Source organism: Telopea speciosissima, chromosome 4 (genome assembly GCF_018873765.1).
Source record: "Telopea speciosissima isolate NSW1024214 ecotype Mountain lineage chromosome 4, Tspe_v1, whole genome shotgun sequence".
Lineage (NCBI taxonomy): Eukaryota > Viridiplantae > Streptophyta > Magnoliopsida > Proteales > Proteaceae > Telopea > Telopea speciosissima.
Genome location: NC_057919.1, coordinates 15,985,027 through 15,996,908, shown reverse-complemented (window position 1 = coordinate 15,996,908; position 11,882 = coordinate 15,985,027). Strand labels below are relative to the sequence as shown.

At 38.9% G+C, this 11,882-nt stretch overlaps 1 protein-coding gene across 2 annotated transcripts; it reads left to right on the top strand.

Moving 5' to 3' along the window:
• Positions 1 to 2,681: 2,681 nt before the first annotated feature.
• LOC122658436 (mitochondrial import receptor subunit TOM6 homolog) lies at positions 2,682 to 9,812 on the top strand. Of its 2 annotated transcripts, none has more exons than XM_043853401.1 (2): positions 2,682 to 2,976; positions 9,631 to 9,785. In XM_043853401.1, the coding sequence occupies exon 1, from the start codon at positions 2,786 to 2,788 to the stop codon at positions 2,948 to 2,950; it is 165 nt and encodes a 54-aa protein (XP_043709336.1). In that variant the 5' UTR covers positions 2,682 to 2,785; the 3' UTR covers positions 2,951 to 2,976; positions 9,631 to 9,785. The 2 variants fall into 2 exon arrangements, with proteins under 2 accessions (XP_043709336.1, XP_043709334.1); XM_043853399.1 differs by having other exon boundaries at positions 2,684 to 2,976; positions 9,628 to 9,812.
• The last annotated feature ends 2,070 nt before the right edge of the window (positions 9,813 to 11,882 follow it).

Here is an 11,882-nt window from a genome sequence, read left to right as displayed (position 1 = left end):
TGCACCCAATATTCTTTGTACTTTCCTAAACGGTTCAATATTCCACGTATCAATCCTTCAATATTCCACATATCACCCCTGCTTTACACCCCAAATGCCAGATAGGTCAAATCCGTTAAATACCATCGTTAGATGCCAAAATTTTGACCATTTTACCCTTTGCTTCATTTTCTTAAATATAAAAAGACTTAATTACCCTCACTTATTTGTTGCCATAAACTAATTGAAAATGACCATTTTACCCTTTGTTTTATTTTTATAATCGAAAAGACCTAATTGCCCTCATTTATGTAGTACCCTAACCTAATTTGAAAAGAATATTTTACCCCAAAATATTTGTTCCTAAAACCCCAAAATGCCCTCATCTTCCCTAAATCATCATCTTCTTTTACATACCCACCACCATCATAACCGATGTGGGACTAAAAATCCACATCAATATTTTAAAAAATTCAAACACAATACGTTTAAGAAACAACACAACTAACCCTACGTTGGTTGTGATGTTTGGAATCATATCCAAGATTTTTATACCACTCTTTTTTACTATTTTACCTGCCCTGATTTTTGTACCTCCGATCCATGGCCTAAGTGGCTGATGGACCTTGGGTCTATTATTCTAACACTTTCCATTTTAAATAGCTTGATATCCTAGGTTTTATTTTTCTCTCTCCTCAACTTTTACCTCGTAGTCAAATTTTAAACTCATCACCTATCAAAAGTTAATTAAAGAATTGGTTAGGTGTTTGTGACGGATGTGATGGACTCTGCCCTCACTCTCACCCTCACCCTAGGGGAAGTGGGGAACTCCCCTTCCGGATTTGGCTCCTCTCCGGCAAGGGCATTGCCCAAGGAGTGTCCGGTGAGCTCTGTGAGGGCGACATGGATTAAGCTACCCGGATTGTGATCTGACGGTCTTGATTAAGCTACCTATATTCAAATGTTTTTCACACATTTAAGCATTTAGTTAAAATGCCCGGCAGATTAACCAAACCCGATTCTAGGTAGTTATCTCTGCTTGCCTCCTTTTCCCTCTTCGTCTTCCTAATTCAAACCTGTGAGTAGATTTTGGTTGCTTACCCATAACTATTCTGATCGGTGACTTTAATTTACTAGAGCTATCGGCATATTGTTTCAGTTCGATGGAAACAAAATATTTTTCCTCAGGATTCTCTCAACTAGAAGTAGAAATAAAAAATGAAGTAACTAGAAGGATTTTTTTAATCTAGAAGGTTCAGCTAGAAAGCGAATTATTTGGGATGCATTTAGACAGAAAAAGCTAACATAGCAGAGGAGATGTGTTCTCTTTTTGCCCTTTTTCCAAATCCTAAGCGATTTGGGGAAGACAAGTTGTGTTATTTCTCTTTTTTCAAACCCAACTCGCAAGGGCAATTTGATCAATTTACCTTTTAATTTTAACGTTTAGTCCCAATTTGATGGAATGGGTGCATTTATTAATTTTTTACAAAAGTAAGGGGCATGCATAATTTTCCAAAACTGACAGATGCTTTTGTAATTACATGATGCCTTAGGGGAGATACATGAAAAATTCCTAAAATAAAAAAATCACAAATCTTAGAAAAATCTGAACTTCTATTTACTTATTATAAATTTAAGTTCCAGAGATTCCTGCAAATTATAGTCAGAATTGACACAGATCGCTCTCATGTTGAATTTTGGGTTCTTGAACTTTGGTCCCAACTGACTCAAAGAGTTAAAATGGGCGATACCATGTCTAGAGGATGGTGAAATCTGTGATTAAATATTTTGTAATGATTAGTGCGGAAAAACTATAACCTATAAAGGATAAAATAAGGTATGAACGTATTAGAGCTGATTTGGAAGATGCCCCGATCAATGACAAGTTTCGAGAGAGTCGTTTAAGGTAGTATTGTAATGTTTAACGGAGGCCTAGGGACGCCCCAATAAGGAGGACTGATATGATCCCGATTGAAGGAACTAAAAGAGCTAAGGACAAGCCTAAAATGACCATAGAAGAAGTTCTGAGGAAAGACATGCAAAGTCTAGGTCCTGTACCAAGCATAATCTCGGATAGAGCGTATTGGAGGGCAAGGATCCATGTATTAAACCCCATTTAACTGAAATTCTCCTAATTTGCTGGGCTGTGCCTCTTTTCTTTTACTTTCATCTTTATTTTCCATTTTTCGTATGTCATTTTCCATTTTTCATTTCGCATATCATCCCCCTTCCTTCTTTTCCCATCTCTATCCCCTTTTTTGGGTGGAAAGATCATTAATGTCTGACCCCTTCTATAGGACGAAGTTAATAATATCCTCACCCTTCACACGATACCCTTTCAACGCCATCTGCACTGGTGAAATCTAGGTATTTGATTCGTCCATAACCTCTAGAGTGCACAGTCTTTAGATGCCAAAATAACTTTTCCAGTTTTTTTTTTTTTTGTTTGCTTTTGGTGTCAAGAAAGTGGGAACTCGAAGAGTCGAACACCTAACCTCTAACGTCTTACGCCCAGACCTAAAGCTGGCAGCGCAATCTGAACTAAGCGCTCAGCCCATAATCAGGAATTCAGGATTGAGTCCAAGCCCAGCCTAATCGATTATGATCTAATCAAATTAGGCCCACCCAAACTCTAGGTTGAGCATCTCTTAGCCCGTAATTAGCTCTTATTACTGGTCTACAACTACAAATACATAACAGGACAACTGTTACGATCGATTTTTGTTCTCTCCCTAGTTTTGTCTGTAGTCACCAGTTTGGGCGGATAAAAACCTCTAGGGTTTAAGCCGGTGAAGAGAAGAGAAAGATGTTTTTGGGTGCGTTTCCTCGGAAGCCGGACAAGGCTACTGCGCTGAAGCAGCTGAGATCTCATGTAACGATGTTTGGAGTGTGGGTGGCCGTTGTTCGAGTCACTCCTTACATTCTCCATTACCTTTGCGAAGAAAAAGAGGAACTCAAGCTCGACCTCTGATTCTCACCTCCATGTTCTCATATGAGGTAAGAGAAAGAGAGGGAAAAAAAAAAATCTTGAAGCCTTTGTTTTATTTTTATCTATTTGCTTTATTTTCTGTTTAGATTAGAGAAACATGAGGTTCTGCTGATATCTCTATTGGGTTTAAATATGTTTACTTAGTCAATTGCTATGAAAGCTTAAAAGGTCCCAACTGAAAGGATAGATCCTTTGGGTATAGGTATATTTCGTTGATCTGTACAATAAGTTCTATGTAGAGAATCTTTATTTTCATTAATCGCTTGATGTTTCAAGTATGTTTACTTTGTTAATCATTATACAGCCATACATGGTACTCCCAACTTAAAGGATAACTCTGTTGGTCGTACGGATATTTAATTTATTTGTACAGAGAGTAAATAATTAGGTTTATTATTAAGTTTGATAACAGAAACGAAGATTTTTAGAGTCCTTGGAAAAGCTGACTTTTCAAGTGGCAAAGGGATCACAAATAGGAATGAACATTAGAATGATTTCTTTGGGGTACTGGCTGAACCTCTGTGCTCTGGGCTGAATGTGGTGACCATTGTTCCTTCTCTTGGAAGGGTTACCTACTTCATTTCTAAGTGGGAGATAGCTTTATACAGCTTTATACATATGCAGATTAACTGAGCATGTGTTACATGAAAATGAGGAAAATTCAAGAATGTACTTGAACTCTGTTCTAATTTATGGATGTTAATCGGATTGAACTTGATTCAATCATTCCATTGTCATCTTCAAGCTCCCTGATGGATGGATAGACTACTTGGGTTTGAACAGTGTTATGTGAGGCCACTGACAAGGATGACGAATATGAATTTGTTGGTCAGTATCCAACTATTCTAAGTCGTTATTTGAGATGACAAAGTATCCTGCTAGTCGATTAATTAGGCAAACTTAAATAATTTGATTCATGGAAAGTATCTTTCTGGGTGGTGTCGAAGCCAGGTTTGATTTGGCTTGGAACTAAAACCTTTACTAGAGTTATACCCCCTCCCCAACCCCCCCAAAAAAAAAAAAAAAAAAAAAAAACCTTTTGGAGAGTTATATTAGACTCTCAGAGTACTAAAAGTGTGTAGAAATAAAGTAACGTCTTGTTCTTCCTTGCTTCCCTTTCTTCGACTTGTACCTCTTTTTGATCTAAAGTTTTTCTGTACTTGTAGGCATTTAAGGTACATTTTTTTTTAATGTTGGCTGTGTATGTTGTGCTTTTTTAACTGTTGAAATTGGAATCATCCAATAAAAGGAGTGACCATATTTGTTTTCTTCCCTTCTACTGACACTAAGCTAGCTAGCATGCGTACTCTTCTGCTGAGCGAAATTGCGAGCCTACTTAAATAGCTTACGCTTACTCGCTCTTTAGTCGTGCGCTCTTGCTTTGCTTAAGCTAGCTGGCAAGCTGCGATCTCCTTCCTTTGATGTGTCCTGATCCTATGACTGTACAGTTCCAAGTTCCTGAAGGAATTCCCTCTAATGGTTGCTGCATTGCAATAGACACAGGTAAGGCATTCAAGGCAAACGCAATGACAACTGACAAGTAGGTATCTCACGACCCTCAGACTAAGGGTATACCTAGGATGTAAAAAAGTACAAGTAACGCATACTAATTGCAATAAAAGATATTGAAGCTGCCTCCAGTGAAGAAGGCAAAGGCTATGCTACAATCATGTCCATCTAATCTTTGAGAAACAACATGTTAGTATACAAACTGCATCAACAGGGTTTCAACTTCTGATGAAATGTGAGTAAGGTAAGATTGCTGTTGAGGTAAGTGGCTGGGTAAAGAGTGATCTGAGTTCCCGCTATTCTGGAAGGCGTAGATCAACAGGTATTCCAGTTGGGAAGTTGAACTCTACCCATAAGAGTGCAATGTGAATCAGCTACAATAGGACCTCTTGGATCAGATGAAACAGCCCCAGATACCCATTGGAGTAGGGAAATGATACGCCCTGCACATAGAGAATGAAGGAATACGTCACAAGGCGTTCAAGCCTGCAAAGTAAGCCGGAGCACACTAGGACACGACAACTTTTACGCTAGCAGTAGTTTGCTAGCAGCAATCAAACTATTGTGCGTGACTCATTGTTTTGTCTTGAAGCCGGGAATGGAAATAAATTGTAAATGAGCTGTGAAGTCGGTGGAATAGTAAGAAATGCTGGGGATGGTTTTGAAAAAGCCTCTCTATCCGGGAGTAGGGAATCCCGTGCTTTTAAATCCTGGTTTTGGAGACCCGTGTTGCTTGTTCAGCTCAGCCAAAAAGCCAGGGGTGCTCAAGCAAACGATGTAAACTACGGAGCGAAGAAAACGTCTTACCTTTATATGAAGAATCAACTCCATGAGCCTAATTAAAGAAATAGATTGAACAGCCACCTGTAGCATCGGTATGATTGTAGGATTTTTAGAATTCGTCAACTGAATTTGTCTTGCATTTTCTTGAACTTAGGTGGTGCCACAAAGTCATAATGAGCACTTGAGAATTGATATCATGCACTTATAGGGGCATTTATTGGAGAAGCTTATGTGATGTTCCTCCAAATGCAAAGGGTCTTGTAGGAGTCACGCAGAGAGTGGATCCTGGTTAGTGAGGATTCATACTTTTTAAAATAAAGTTGTAATATCGATTCAGTGGAAATTGATCCTATATTAAAGTATGATCTATAGATCAAGGCTTTTGGTGATTGTTCTCATCTGAACATGTGAAAATCTCTGGGCTAATGTCAAATCCTAGGGTAGTTTGGAGTGTGTTGCTTATCAGTTACACTGGTATAAGATGAATTGATTCTGTGCTTTGGAAAGATCCGTTCTATGGTTGTACCAACGAGGACTGTTAAACTATTTGGAGCAATTCTTTTCATTGCTGGCTTTGTTTAGGATTTGTATCGTTTAGGAGATTTTTTTTTCACTCACACGGCACATTATGAGTCAAGCTGATTTGGTAGCCATGTAAGTCCTATGAAACGTGTGTGTCTTGCGCATGGATTGGGTTGGATCTGTACTCAATCCTTGTACCTCTGAATTTTGCATTAGTCAATCAAGAATCAAAATTAGCTCTAAATCTGTCATGGATCCATATTGGGTGCCTGACCCTAAGGGATCAGGGGTATCTGTAATTTTGTACTAAACTTAAACACATCTTTTGTCCATGACCTTAAGGCAATACCTAAGTCTGACCCAGACCCATCACAAGGACAAGGTAATGCAATTACAAAAAGATTTGACTTTGGTAATTAAGTTGGTCATAGTTGGACAGAGCCTTAGGTGACCCAAGGTGTTGAAGGGCTGCCTTAGCGCTTAGGCGGCAAAAGTTCCCACCTAGGCATTGCCTAGGCGCTTTAGTATTTTTTCATTATATCTATTATCTCTAGTGTAGCAATGATATAATTATGCTCATGTGCTGCATCAAGGATCAACACTTTAAGCCACATCAAGATTCAACATGAAAGCCATATCAATGCAATATGATATAATTATGCTAGATTGCTAGTAATGATCTAAAATGAGACAATCAACAAATAATGAACAAAGTATAGGATATAAAGAAGCATATTTTAACAGCACATTAAAGCTGCACATTCATGAATAAATTAACAGCCCATCAAAGCAACAATATTACAGCAGCAGCAAACCCAATCAATATAAGGTAACCAATAGTTTCTTAGGCTGAATTCAAGAATCAAAAGGGTAATCAAGATCTTGACCTGCACTCTTAAGTCTTAACATATTTTATTAACACTAAACAGCAAGTTAAGGTGAGACATGAGAATAAAACCAGTGAGACTCTGAGAATTGGAGAGAAGAAGAAGTAGAAGAAACAGAGGAAAAGAAGTAGTAGTAGAAGTAGAAGACACGAGGGGAAAAAAGAAGAGGAAGAAAAAGAAAAAAGAACACACTCAACTTATTGGAAAGGGTGCTGCCAGAAAAGCGAGGTATCCACTATCCATTCACTTAGACAACTATGAAATTGGTAAAAATGGATAGTATTTTATCTGGATTTCGGATTGGACCTGCTCCATGTTCATGCTTTTTACTGTTTGATACTGGTATAAGATGTCAGTTAGGCTGACCTTTAGGAATTGGAAGATTTAACCATTTTGTGTTTGCATGTAATGGACTGCACATAAAATTAGTTGATATACATTATAATTATTCAAACGTAGGAGTTTGAATTGGTAGGTATGGTAGGAGTGTACGTTCACCTTATCTCGATTGGTTTTTAGTTATTTTATTTTGATGATGCATGAGAAAAATAAGGGTCTTTATGATAGGAAAGTTCTAGTCATTTTTCTCTAGCTTCTATTATTATTATTTTAATTTCTATAGTTACCTATTTCTTGTTTCAATCTTTGTCTTTGGTGGTGTTCAGTTCATTCAGTTAAGTTAAAAGGGTATTTACTTTAATGTCATAAAAGTCTTTTAATGACTCAGAAGTGATCCAGGCCAGAAGCGTTAAACTGTTGGTTCTAGTTGGGAGTTGTTAAGTTTTTTATTTTATTTTCAACGAGTGACTGGCTTTATATAATTTGAAAGCTTAGATTGTCATTAGTGTTAGTCTCTTTACATAAAATTGTAGAGTGGGAATACTGGAGTCTGACTTTTTCTCTAATTACAAGGTAAGTTTTCTTCTTCTCTAAGCCACAAGTACCAGTCAGAAAAAAAAAACATTTTTTGATTTTGTTGTTCTCTTCTTGTATGATCCGCTGTCTCCACGTTTTCCGACCAGATAACCATTGATCTGTTCAGCCTAGTCCATGACCTAAATATTAAAACCAAGTTGACCTCTAAACTTGTAGTGTACGTTAGAATAGTACCCATCCATGTTTCTCAACAATTTTAACAAGGCGGAAGTTTTCCACCGCCCACGGTGAAGGAAACACCCAAAATCTAAGAGTTGTAATTACTCCATCCTCCTCCTCCCCCCCCCCCCCCCAAAAAAAAAAAGCTCTTTCCATGCCATCCGAAGCCGTTGATGAAGGAATTCTCCCTTCAATATGGGTGAAGGGAAACTTGGTCCTTTTCAATATTTCTTGGTCCACATTTTGGCTTAGTCTTTATACATGGATAACCACCGGACCTGTTCTAAATCTACCTTTTCTTTGACTCTAGATGTCATTGGAATTTTTTTTTCCAAAACCCTTGCCTTCATTTCTGATGCAGCTAGTCATGTGACAGGGGCTTACTCACTTGTAGTCTTTTGCCCACCTTCACAACTCAACTTTTCGAACATTCTGCTTGGGCCCTGAGTAGTTTACCACAGTGTCTAAGGTCTTGGCTCTTGTTACTCCTTTCCTGGATCGAGTTCCATTCTTCAATTTGTTATCAGTTAGTTGGAATCACATTCTCCCAGCACTGTGATTACATAAACAACAAAGGATCAGAGAAGCAAACAAATATGGCTCTAGGAATCATTGCATGCAAGATTCTCTGCCAAACCCCATTCCCATGCTCTGCCTTCATCTCCAAGATTCTCAGTAAAATGGTAGTACATTTTTGGAATCCTTATCCCCTCCAATTCCTCCAATTCCTCACATGGGGGTGGAAATGACCACCCTACCCCTGCCCAAAAACAGTGCCCAAGGTGGGGTCCACTCCTCCCTATTAGAGGAATTGGAGGTGATAATTATTCATATTTTTGTGTTTATGATTTCCTTTCCTCAGTAAGTAAAAATTTAAGATGCAGCAACTGGTCCCATCTATATTTCCCAGTTCTCACTTGTATTTCTGCAAAATCATGCCAACCTGGTGTTTATTTGCATAAGTAGGACTAAATCTCTGTAATAAATTGATCAATGAAACTTATATTGGTTAAGAGGATTTATTTGCTATTATTATTTACGGAGTGGGATCGCTGTCACGCTGTCAGGCTGTCAGGCTGTCTGGCCCCTGCAGAAGCATGGGGGCATCCAACAGGGGTGGGGCAGTCATTTTGCCCTTCCTTTTTCTGGGCTCAGGCGCCACGCAGCCTCGCAGCCTTCTTTTTCCCTATTATTTGTTATTGGGGAGAATGTCTTTCAGACAGGCCTGGGAAGGCAAGCTTGTGTTGATAAATTCTTTAGGCGACTTTAAGGGCTGATCTGGCCAAGTTCACCATTTCATGAATTTTTCCTTCGTATATTCAGCTGCTAGACCAATCTATATGGGGTAGCAAAATGCATTTATCCTGAAGGTCACATGAGCAAATGCTGTAGCAGACATAATGCCCATTTTTGGGGGGGGGGGGGGGAGGTTTGTTTGGTTTGAGGGGTTGGTGGTGAATGGTTTTGTGGTTGGAGATAAATATAGCAAAACCCAAAACAGTTAAGAGTGCCAACTAACCTCCATTTAGGGCTGTTATGGCAGTGTCAACTTTGATGTATTTTGGAGCGAACATTCGCCAGTGTCAAAATGTTATTGTTGTAATTGTTATATCTTGTGGCAAATCAATCCAATAGAAACGATTCCTTGTGTGAACTATAGAGTGCTTGATTCTGTAATTCAGTAATTGTTATTACTTGTGGCAAATCAATCCAATAGACATAGATATTTTATGATCGAAGTTTTGCCCCTTCTTGTTAAGTGTTGGAAAATTTTTGTATTTTTTTTTCTTCCGGAAGTTAAGATGCTTAATTCATCTGAATATGAACCTTTTTAAATTCTAATTAAAGTGGTAATATTTTCAGCAGATGCAGAATGGAGGTTTTGTGACGATGGAGAAGTATTGCGGTTCGTTATTTCATTATTTCTTTTAGTTATGGCAGTGTGACCAACTTGTCATTCGATCTTATGTCGAGGGATAATTGTTTATGAATGATTTTTTTTTATCAAGGTTAACACATTTGGAAAATTAGATGCATATGTAGTGCTAGTGGTCTTGTACTCCCCATTTCCGCTAGTGTTAAGCTACCAATCCATCTTCTTCAAGTTACCAACTCTTGGTTCCCTATATGTGGTTTTCTCTGCACGCACTAGGGGGAAAAGTATTAAGGACTAAGGTGGTTGTGATCAGTCTTCATCATCATGGATTCGATATCTTATGGTGTGACCCTGTATGTCACCTTCTGTGGCCGTTGTCAGAGACTGGTTACCTTAGTACCTGGAACTCTGTAAGCTCCAAGGGACCGGAATTTTTAGGTGGCCATGTCTAGAGAAGTTCTTTAGGTGGGCACTTGGTTCTGCCATATGGCTTGTCAGGTGCATGGTTTGAGGAAGTGGTATCAGATCATCTGGATAGGTCTTGGCCATTTCATATCGGTATCAGTGGATCAGTATGGACAAGGGTAAAAATGTGAAAAAATCAAAGTTTTTTGGAAGAAAACATGATTGATCCTCACTGATACCAACCGATTACTGAAACCCTGGTTGGATGTGATCGGATAGGTATTAGGGTTCATTGGCCACATGTTAAATTTTAGCACTAAGAGTTGTTCAAGTTGCAAAACAAAAAAGTTGAATGTCTTGGTTCTTTGAACAAGCAGGGTACTTTAAAGCCTCTCACATTGATTATTTTATTGTTTTTCTTTTTCATGTGAGGAGGCTCAATGTACGCATTAGGTTCAGAGAGCCTTTCCCCACACCAAGGTAAGAAGGAATCTGGATTGAGATTCTCTCCCGTGCAGGACAATGTCCAGCGCACATCATCCGGCTGGGGAGGTCTCGATCCACATGCCATTGCATCGGGATGTGTGCCATGGTGTGGATCGAAGCACCCCTGCCGCACGATGTGCGCTGGAGAGGATCTCGATCCAAGGAATCTACATGGTACAGTGGTACCCCATTGTCTATTATGTGGGAGGGGTATGTTGGAATCTGAACAAGCAGCGGATGCATGCATTTTAAAAGTACACAAGAAAATGGTGGTTTCGATGCAAAAACCATTCTTCATCCTTGAATTTTTTTTTCAATTGGGGAAAATTCATCCTTGAATCGTCTAAACTCAAACTCGACTGTGGAAGTTTAAATGCAGCTTTACATGCTGTATGGCAGCGACATCAGATGATTGTGGGTTCCTCTGTGCAAAGACAGCAATCTCCCTGCAAAGGCCAAGGAGCCGGTTCTCTTCTCCGGTGATTATATGTGTTTGGCCTGGACACTCAGGCTACCATTGTACTGGGCTGTGTTGAAGGTGAGATATGTGATGCTAAACATGGAATGCGCAAAGTGCTCTATCGGAAATCGAAATGATAAACCCCTGAACGACTGGTGAAGTGTTCTTAGGCCCTTCAGTAATGGTCTGGTGGAAGCCGAATGCTACAGCAATGGATGCTGTTGACGGGTATTGTTCTATGATAGGTTTCTAAAGGGGATGTGGATGTTAAGTCTCTCTTGCAAATGGGGCAATCTACGTGGTTGAAGGATACTCATTGTTTTTTTGGGGTGAAATACTCATTGGGTGATTGTAAATGTGGTTGAACTTATGAATTAGTTATCATTTGTTTTTATGCATGATATGGCAAGGGAGTAGTGAGTTTTGGGGTGAAATACTCATTGGGTGATTGTAAATGTGGTTGAACGTATGAATTAGTTATCATTTGTTTTTATGCATGATATGGCAAAGGAGTAGTGAGTTTAGTTAGAACTATTAGGGGAAGTGGGTTTAGTTCTTAGAACTTGTTAATTAGTAGGAGTTATCACAATAATCTTTAAATAACCTAGATATGACGAATGGATTAGACTTTTGAATCCTAAATTAACTTTTGGAATTATCTAGAGAAGAGGTAGGCGATCTCTCAATTACTCTAGAACGACTGCTTCTTCTGTAATGCCAAAACCTTATCATATATTTTTTTTTATCTCTCCCCCTCTTTCTCTCCCCATATCTCTATTTTCTTTTTTAATTTTCTCTTTAGTTATCCTTGCACTAGGGTTGCAACAGGGTCGGGTTGGGCCAGGCTTTATAGAACCTTAGCCCAACCCTGAGTCCCCTTAGCTGGGCCCA

Excerpts from the sequence above, each read along its gene's own strand:
- LOC122658436 (XM_043853399.1), top strand. The coding sequence starts at position 2,786 with ATGTTTTTGGGTGCGTTTCCTCGGAAGCCGGACAAGGCTACTGCGCTG.